General features: G+C 42.1%; 1 protein-coding gene across 1 annotated transcript in view; it reads right to left on the minus strand.

Annotated features, from left to right (window-relative positions):
• Positions 1-1,316: 1,316 nt before the first annotated feature.
• LOC138003923 (chitobiase-like) overlaps positions 1,317-10,000 on the minus strand; it is a 10,317-nt gene continuing 1,633 nt past the window's right edge. Inside the window, exons 2-8 of the mRNA XM_068850242.1 lie at positions 9,462-10,000; positions 8,327-8,748; positions 7,139-7,870; positions 6,893-7,037; positions 5,240-5,492; positions 3,570-3,716; positions 1,317-1,998 (exon numbers count right to left, since the gene is read on the minus strand). The exon at positions 9,462-10,000 is cut by the window's right edge and continues 175 nt beyond it. Of these exons, the coding sequence (XP_068706343.1) occupies positions 1,950-1,998; positions 3,570-3,716; positions 5,240-5,492; positions 6,893-7,037; positions 7,139-7,870; positions 8,327-8,748; positions 9,462-10,000 (2,287 nt within the window). The 3' untranslated portion in view covers positions 1,317-1,949. The remainder of the gene's footprint in view (positions 1,999-3,569; positions 3,717-5,239; positions 5,493-6,892; positions 7,038-7,138; positions 7,871-8,326; positions 8,749-9,461) is intronic.

A 10,000-nucleotide genomic window follows, 5' to 3' on the forward strand; every position in this document is an offset into this window, starting at 1 on the left:
GTGCTGACAAGGATATTGATTTATTTCAACCCGGACACAATGGTATTGAATTTCTTGTCTCCTTATACAAGGCTGGTCTTGCTTACAGTGCTGTAAACACAGCCCGTTCTGCCCTTTCTTCCCTCCTTATTTTGGAAAACAATGAAAAGTTTGGAGATCATCCTTTGGTTGTTCGTTGCATGAAGGTAATTTTTCAATTAAAACCATCCCTACCAAAATACGAGATATGGTGCGTGCGCGTTGTGTTGGATTATTTGAAGACCTTCGGTGTTTCAAGTACTTTACCGCTTAAGGACCCGTAAGGAACTCACACTCAAGTTAACCATGTTGCACTGGCCAGCGGGGACAAACTATTCATAAGTTTGATATTAACTACATACAGGACATGGATGATCGGTATAGATTTTCTGTCCATGAGAAGCTAAAGCAGACTAAACCAGGAAGACATTTACATCCTATATAGAACTTTTGGCGTTTCCAGAGGACAAGGAACTTTGTGTTGTGCAACATTTGAGGGAATATATCCATCGCACTGACCCTTTGCGTAAAGATCATTCTCAGTTATTATTAAGCTATGTCAAACCCTTTAGGCCAGTAGCTAGGGACACTATTTCCCGATGGGTTAAGCAAGTTTCGGAATTTGCAGGTATCGACATAAACTAAGTACTCTGCTCATAGTTGCAGGGCTGTTTCTATTTCTAATGTTAAGGTTAGGGGTTTAAACATTGCTGAAATCATGAAGAGCGCAAGGTTGGTCAACTGCGATTACCAGGTTTTATGAAAAACCAGTGTCCAAAAGTAATAATAATAAATACGTGACATGCTAAACACCCTTACTCGCAGTCCGAGACTGAATTGCTAAGGGCGCGGCTCAACGAGATCGGACCGAAGGAGCTGTGCTGCCGGCTAGGCGCTCGGCCCTTGAGCACGACCCATGTATGACCTCGGAGCACAGCACCACAGCCTGATGGAATAGGCTGTGAGTCGATTTTGCTGAGGGAGGAAAACCGGAGTACCCGGAGAAAAACCCTCGGAGTCAGGTTGAGATCGACTGAAACTCAGCCCACATACGATCTCGGGGCCGAGAGTTGAACCCGGGTCGCAGAGGTGGAAGGCACTGTTGATAACTACTAAGCCATCCTGACTCCCCTTTGGCTCTGTACTGTTGAATCCAAGTGCCAAGTAATTTGCTAGTTTGTATCTTGTATTTTATTTCCCTTAAAGTGCCCCTGTGACCAAAAAATCAATTCATATTTTTCTTCGGATTTCAAAACTATGTTAACAAAACACTAAGTGACCCACGTTTTAAGCCTTGATTTTAAAAAGACACCTCTTTATTTTAACTGTAATTTTCCTATTTAATGGTCCGCCATTACTAACATTATGTTCTTGAGAGAGCTGGATGGAGGAGAAAATGACGTCAAAGGTTCACTAGTTTAAGAATCCAATACGTGACGCCGCAGAATTAATATGCAGCACGGGGATTTTGGGCTTTCAGACTCCTTTACATATATAATAAGCTGCGTTCACACGCTGAAATTTTAAGCTAGTGAGCCTCTGACGTCACTTTTCCCTGGATCCAACCGTCTGAGGTCCAATCGGTCAGTTTTGAACGTGAGTTGCCATTTACGCCACCGCTTTTTCTCGGGCCTGAGGGCCTGGGTAAAGGGGGATAATCTTTTACCCATTTGTTTCGACCGTTTAACGACTTGTTTGAATTTTTTTTCCCCACTTGTAATTTTTTTTTCTTTACAACCAAAATAAGACGCCAACAACTTGCTGTGATCCTTACAATTTCATCATGACATGGTCTAACAGCGTCCTCCGAAGTCTCCGATTTGAAGCGCATAGGTAATGCATATAATACCTCTTGATTCCTCTCACTCACGCGCAGATAAGAAGTGACGTTGAGGTTGATGACATTTTACTTCTCCCTGCCTAAAATTCTTTCAAGGGTCAAATTCTACAACCCTACTAAACCGCGTTTGATCGGGTGATCTAGGGAACAAAAGCGGAAAAATGTTAGTACGGTACCTCCCCTTGGTGACAATGTAAACTAAAAGGCTGTCCCGTTACAAGATCTCACAGAATGGTGAAGATATCTTTGACGCTAACCAGGAACCCATAATCGGGAGCCTACAACTTTAATACTAGATCTATGCAAAGGCATTTTCACAGGTCAACCAAAGTAATTTTGGCCAATAAAAAAAGACGGAGACAATCCAGTAAACCAATCAAAACTCGAAGTAATTACACATAGCCGACACAAAGCGCGGGAAAATGTGCCCGCGCGAGACACGATTGGTTGAAAAAGTGGCGCGAGAACTTTGAACCAATCACTGAATGAAGTAATCACAAACCAAAGCAATTCGCTAATTACTTTCGACACTCAAGTGAAAACCGCTCTTTTTTGAGACGAGTTTTTTTAATAAGATGCACGAGTAACCATTCTTAATTCCACCGGTAACAATTTCTCATGCAAGATTGTGATTAGCTGCAAAGGTCTGGTTTCGCGGGAAAATCACTCTAAAAATAAATCGGTCTGTAAAAGCGCTGTTCCCCAAGTACAATGAATTCTGTACACTCCTGGTCATGGGCTCCTGCCAGATGGTTAACGGTTCACCATTGTTAATCATGTGCTTACCAGAGCTCCCAAAACAAAGGTTTCTTTTGTTCCATTTTATGGCAAATTTGTACCATTAGTTTGTTTCCGATAGCAGATTAAAAAAACACGAAGAGAAAAATGGGCGTTGCCTTTATATAGGATCATCCGTTCTGGGCAAGCGTAATGACTTATTTATTGGCAGTACATCCGCCAGGTGGCTCTACACCTACATCTACATCTACTTGTCCCAGCACTCGGAAAGTCCTTGTGACTTATGGCTGTTTTAGCTTCGGTGGCCTCATACACCACAAGCCTTTTTAGAAACATTATGCAAAGCCGGCCACTTCTTCTGGAAAGAAAACACTCACAGTGGACAGCCACAACACCGGGAACTTCAACCCTTACTCTTCTCGAATAGTGTGCGGGTTCTTTAACGTCCCACAGAGAACTTATAAACATGGAAGATATTTGTGAGCCGGGGCCTACGGTTTATAGTCCTTATCCGAGAAGACTTCAAAGTCTAACCATTTGCGGGTGTAATTACAAAGGCAACACTTTCTCCTCAGTCATTTTAAGACCCTGAGTGTTGGTCCGGCCGGCACTCAACCAACTGAGCCACCAGTGCGCGGCTTTTCGCCTGCTAATTACAAGTCAACTGAAATCAAACATTAGTTCTTGAGGAGAGGGGGAAACCGCAGTACCCGGGCACAAACTTCTCGGAGCAGAGTACAGAACCAATAAACCCAACCCACTTATGACGTCAAATCTGGGAATCGAACCCAGGCCACATTGCTGGGAGGCGAGTGCTGTCACCACTGCGCCAGCCCTGCTCTCCAAAGCTGAAGGCTCGTAGTTAGAAAGGGTTCCTTTTTTTGTCATTAACACGTTATAACTGGACTCCAGAGACTAAAAAAATTGGACTGTGTCCTGCATAACAGCAATGAGGGTTTCGACTCGGTCTTACCTTGTCCTAAATTTCATTTTTCCCTTTACTTCTATTTCTGGCGTGGTTTCATTCCACGTCACTCCGTTGTCAGTGGAGTATTCAACTTTAAGGCCTGGTAACTCTGTTGTCACCTGTAATTTATTGCAGTACTCTCTGCAAATCAACCTGTAAATATATCATAAATAGGATTAAATGTAGTTTAACTTAGCTAACGACTACCTTCATGTGTACTCAGTGCTTGGCGTGGCGTTGCCGTTTATGGGCGTACTGCGTGTTCTGCTGGCGGGCCATTCTGGGTGTTGATGTCAGGGCTTTCCGGCTTCCACTGGGTCAGAGGTATTCTGATGCAGTCTATCCGTGTGCCATCGCATATGCCCGTATTTTTACTCTGCTCAGCGTAAGGGCAGTTTTGTGTACCAAACATGCCCCGTCCCTCCTCTCCCTTGGTATTAACATAGTAGGCTCTTCACTGTTCTTCTAGTTCAGTATGACAAGGGCTATGGCTGGAGATGGGTTTGGCGGGCGAGACTCGCGGCTGGGTTGCGGGGTCAACGGTTCCATCCCTCACGTTCCGGGGCACTCAACTTCCACGTAAGACTTAATGTGGAGATCTTAATCAACGACAATTGCAGAAACAATCAGGCCCGAGCCCCTCGTGGCTTGGTTCAGTGTTTCAACATGTAAAGCCCATATTTTGTTATGGTATTTAATAACGGCAACGAACTTTATTGAAGTGTCGACGTCAACACTGTTATTTAGCGCTGTAGCACAACCTGGGAACACTGTGCACAAATCAAAGCAAATCAATTGATATGAAATCGTACATATTTTTTGAGGAGGAGGGGGGGGGGGGTGGGTAAACCGAGGCGAGTGATCTCACCACTGCACCATACCCCTCATTTAACTCCGGAAAAGCAAGTATTAATAATTAGATACAACGCCGATTGTGATAGAGCGACCTTCATATGACCTTGAAAACTAAACGTGAAAACAGAACGTAAACAAGAATGTAAAACATTTAATTGGATTATCGTACAAAAACAAACGAGCGTGAATTTTCACTGGCTTTGCGAACGCGGATGCAAACAACGTCATCTCTCCATGGAACTTTCTGGAAAGTTCGTTTCGTCATTTGAAATGCAGTAATGTGGTTGGGTAATCGAGCTGTTTACTGCCCATATTTGAAGTTTCCTTGGCGGGAATAAGACGAAGCTTTGTTTTAATCTTAACAAACATTGGTCCGCGAAACAAACTGCGAACACTTTTTCAAGGTCATACGAAAGTCGCGCTAAGCGGCCCAAAGCTAAGTGTCCCCTTACGCTTCTCCATAACTCCATCATCACCCATGTTCAGGTATATAAAGAATACACGCAACAAACTGGTCTCTACACTTGGCTTCTCAAGTGCAGATAAACAGATGGATTAACCAAACCAAAATAACGCTAACCCTACCTGTTAGATATCAAATTTGGGCGCATTTTTGGACAATGAGTGACCTTATCTTAGAGCAACGAGGGCCAGAAAGTTCATATTAATAGTCGGGGGCATCATGTGAGAACCAAGAAAAGCACCTAAATTTGAAATTTCTCAAAATCTTATACCTTTTCAATTCTAAGATATTTTTCACATAAAAAAATCTTAGCCAGACCTTGTTTAATTATTTTTTACTCTTCGCGGCAAGAACATACCTTGGCTCTGGAGGTGGTATACGGTACGCTATGCCCATCCTGTCAAGTCGCTCCAATTCCTTATAGCTAAGCGTGTTAGCAAAGTTGACCCATTCCGTATCAATGGCTTGTTCTCTAACTTGGTTGTCTTTATAATCATCCCATGGTGCTTTGTTCCACGCTCGTTCAGCAATAGCTAAAAGGCGTGGAAAGATCATACTGTCCATCTGGTCAGCGGTACGAATTAATTCACTCCATAATGTTCCTTCGATCCCTAAAAGAATATTTTCAACATCACAACTTTAAATAACAGTTCAAATTCCTTTTCTTTGCTTCAGGAAATCAGGTAATTTAACAAATCGATTGTGGTCTAGCTTTGCCTGTACTCATATCGACAACAACATTCGTCATCACAGTGGTCAAATGTTGTCAGCGGACTCTCGAGGTGCAGCCGAGGGAGTCCACAAAACAATTTGGGAGTCGACGAAAATATCATTTCAGCCGAGGGAGTCCACAATAAATTATTTTAGAGCGTGACCAAGATCGTGACACAAAGAAAGAGCAAGCATTGTCTATAACTTTATCGCAATTTATTTCCCAAAATGAGCGTTTCTGGATTAGCGAGGTATTTCATGCAATGAAAAGACATCAATCAGGTTGCCATGGCTTAAAATTCCTAATAAAGCTCTTGACAAATCCACCAGTGTAATTCTTATTCATTTCAAATTAAACAATGTTCTGTGATGCATTATCTCAGGATTGTTGAAAAAAAGTTAAATCGCACTGAGTGGCATTTCAGAATGCCCTCAACGAATAAACCATAATTGGACTGGAACTAGCTTACAATGGAAGCTACTGCGAGGGAAATATATTAAAAGGTATTTGCATTTGAAAAGCATTCCCCGCATTAGCCTCCATTGCAAGCTAGTTCCATTCCAATACTGAGAATACGAATACGGTCCATTGTGGAGGCGGTCGCTTTTCAGGTCGCACAAGAATTTGGAAGTTTTTCTGGGATCGCAAAACAGCTACGTAGCTGCGCGGAAATGTGTCGAAGCAAGGCCAAGAACCAACTAAAAACTCCAGCCTCGTATAGCATTAACTCCCGAATCGGGCCACGTTACAAAAAAAAAAAAAAAAAGAAAAAAGAAAAAAAAAATGCTACCGAAACCTCATTAAGAATTTCAAATCAAATGTAAACAACAATATGAGCTGAATAAACATTATCATTAATAAGAAGGATGAAATAGGACCATTGCGCCACCCCTGCTCTCCTGTCCGCTAGGGACGTTGTATGTTGTAGTTCTTGACACATTACAAAGAGGTGGATTCAAGCCCTAGTTTTGTTCGAATTCGATAGCACGACGGATAACCAAAGATGCCTTCAGCAAACAGCAACATAGAAACGCAGAAACCCGCTTGAATTAAAGAGATATTTCTTGAGCGAGAAAAGTGACTGGAGATTTAGACAAAAAGAACGACTCATAACATAAAATAACATATTGCGGTCACATTGCCATTAATGCTTTTTTATAGCACAAATTATGCACCCACTGTTGATTGGCAAATTATCCGCATGTGCAGAATGTACCACGCCATTTAAAGCGCGTCTTCAAGGTTATTGATACGAAATACCGGCTCAACGTACATGTACTTTTTTGTAACTGTACTTACCTAGAATGTTTTCGTTGTCTGGCGGCGAATACCTAAGAATCTTTCTGCTATTTGAATGGTCAGTTGCCCAGTTCAGACCTCGCTCACTGAAGCCAGGCTTTGGTGAATGATCAAGGTACAGAATATCCGAAGGCGATAGTACCATCTGGAGAGAAAACAGCACAGTCATTAAATTCCATATACTGTGGTGGACGTTTACTCTGTACAGGACTAAGATCAAAGCAAAAGTACCCTCCTGAGGATTACCTTATATCCATTATCCATTAATGCTTGTAATCGCCAGTGCTCTTTTTCATCGCCCCAGAAATAAGCCACTGGGTTTTCGTTATCTAAGAATGCTTTTCTTAACACGTACCATCCATCGTTACCTTCATCTGTAAACGCGTCACTCCAACCTGCAATATTTACGCCATGTTTGTGGGCTATCTTTGAGAGCTTTCTGACAAAGTGTTTCATCAAAAACTGTCGTACAAGTGCCCCGTTCTCTGACAAGTTCTGTGTCATATTTTGGCAAGCCGGGGAGTCTACCCACACTCCTAAAGGAACCTCGTCACCTCCAAAGTGAAACAAAGTCAGAGGTTGAATGTCTTCATGAAGACGAGCTAGAACGGACAATAAGTGGTCCAGAAATTTGTACGTGGAAGCTAAGCACGGGTTAATGGCATCGTTCAAAAATCCTTGGAACGAAATATAACGAGAAACATCTTCCAAATCACTTAGAAGAAAGCTTTGTGCACCGTCCTCTTTTATCAGTCCATCACGACGAGCTAACATACTTCTGATAGCGGCATGGCTGTGCCCAGGGAAGTCAAACTCTGGAATCACCAGAATGTGTCGTTGCTTTGCATGGCGTAGTATTTCTCTGTAATCTTCAGTAGAGTAGTACCCAGTCCCAGATGAACCGGTGTAGGGGCCTGAACCATGCTGGGACAAGATACAGATTTTTTCTTCCAGGTCATGGCACCTCCTTGCCCCAACCTAGGGACAATTAGAAAAGGAATTAGAGTGCTTTTCGATTAGGTGTTGCCAAACGAACCAAGTGTCAACATATTTCGGTCCCGAAAAGCGATTTGAGAAATTACATTCCGCTTATCTTGAAAAACTAGTCTGTTCTCCAGTTCAAATTAGCCATGTTCCTTGTTCCCTGAAACCTTTGGGAGATCATCAGAAGTAAAAAACTAAATGCGTCAATCGTAGCTCAAAGCCTGTGAATCCATAAAAAGTAACAAGTGGCCGACAATCCTGCGCGGTTGACGTTTATCTCGCCAAACCAAAGTGTTGTGGATGACTTTTCTCCAACGCCTTCAAGAAAGAGCAGTTCAAACTCTTAAAGCTGGGGAAAGATTTATTCCTAAACTTTTGCTTTCAAATGATGGACAGCTACATCTAAATTCGACGGTATCCCCAAGGAAGACCAAATACATGTAAGCTTACCGTTGTCAATTCTGCGAGTCCTGGAATTTCCAATCTCCATCCTTCGCTATCAGACAGGTGAAAATGAAACTTGTTCAGCTTGTACATCGCCATCGCGTCCAATATTTTTAAGATTTGATGTTTGGTTTTAAAGTTACGAGAAACATCAACCATCAAACCACGATAAGAAAAGCGAGGCCAGTCTTTAACTGATAGCTGAGGTACCTCGCCTTTGTCGTTTGTGAGTGAGAGAAGAGTCTGGATACCATTAAAAACTCCTGCAGGATCTTGACCGGTGATGGTTATTATTTCATTCGAGTTGTCTACTTGAAGATCATACGATTCAGTCCAGACGTTCCGAGCATGAAAAGCAGAGGTCAGGTTAAGCAAAATGGCCTTCGACGTGGGTCTGGTTAAGGAAGATTCTTTCAAGCCAAGCTTGTCTTAAGAGAAAAGGCAATCATCAGTACAACTTCTAAAACATGATATTCTCAGGGCAGTTGGAATCATTGACTACCAAGCGTTCTGGCATGACGTTACATCGACATTGCCGGTTTCACTAATTACAGAAACAGCAAACATTATTGTTCCAAAGTTGTCCTCCAAAAAGTGAATTTTAGGCAAATACTGTATGTTCTTTCAGTCATAGTAATGTACATGAAAATATTATCCATTCTGATTGGCTAAGAAAAAAAAACAGTTTTCAGGTAACACAGTGGAGAAAAGAGGTAATTCACTAGTGTAAAAGGAGGTAATGATCTATGATCAAAGAAATTCACACATATCAAATCAAATGCAAGCCCTGGCTGGCGCAATTTTTGTGTGATTGCTTGATAAGAATGCCTTGCATGAATTCCGATAACCTAATCTCGCAATTCTTTAATATATATTATCAATAAATAATCACATGATTTTTCTTGGGCAATTTGGAATAAATGAGCACTTGTTGCTTTTGTCAGTCTTTGAACAAATTTAATTTTGCACTCAAAATCATGTGATTACCCATGGAAAACATGGCGACTGATCACATGACTAAGAGCACTCATACTATCTCATACTGAGACTAGAAGATGAAATCCAATATGCCTGCACTATCCCGCTACCTGAATTGAAGAGGCTCAATGAAAATAACTCACACACATTATTATGTATATACCTGACAGAAACAAGCGTTCACTTTGCAAATGGTTGTCCGCATTTACGGTCCAATACTGATTGATAAGAATTTTACCATCACCAGCTTTCAATTGCTTTGGTTTAGGAATAACTGTGAGGAGTGCATGTCCAAAATCAGGAGTTATGGCATAAATGCCATTGGACGGCGGGTGGAGGTAACTGACGAAAGTGAGTTCCTCGCCTATGGTGCTAGCAATCGTTCTGGGTTGCAATCCCCCTGTGGCAACGTACCAATTTGGCGCAACTAGAAATCTTGAGGGGGTCCAGTAGGTCCCTACTCTGCATCTTACGGATTCTCCGGGTAAAATCATGAAATTTGTGGCCACAGGCGAAAATGTATAGAGATTCCCATTAACTCGGCTAACATGTAATAGTTTGTCTCTATGAAGGTCTTCTTCACTCCACACAAAACTGTCAGACTCACGAGTAAGATATAGCATCGTAGAAACGTAGATGGCCCATCCACTATTCTCGATGATGCTTGAGCCATTGTTGGTGAAAATCACTTCTGCCCTTTCA

The sequence above is a fragment of the Montipora foliosa genome, chromosome 5 (genome assembly GCF_036669935.1).
Source record: "Montipora foliosa isolate CH-2021 chromosome 5, ASM3666993v2, whole genome shotgun sequence".
In the NCBI taxonomy this organism is placed as follows: Eukaryota; Metazoa; Cnidaria; class Anthozoa; order Scleractinia; family Acroporidae; genus Montipora; species Montipora foliosa.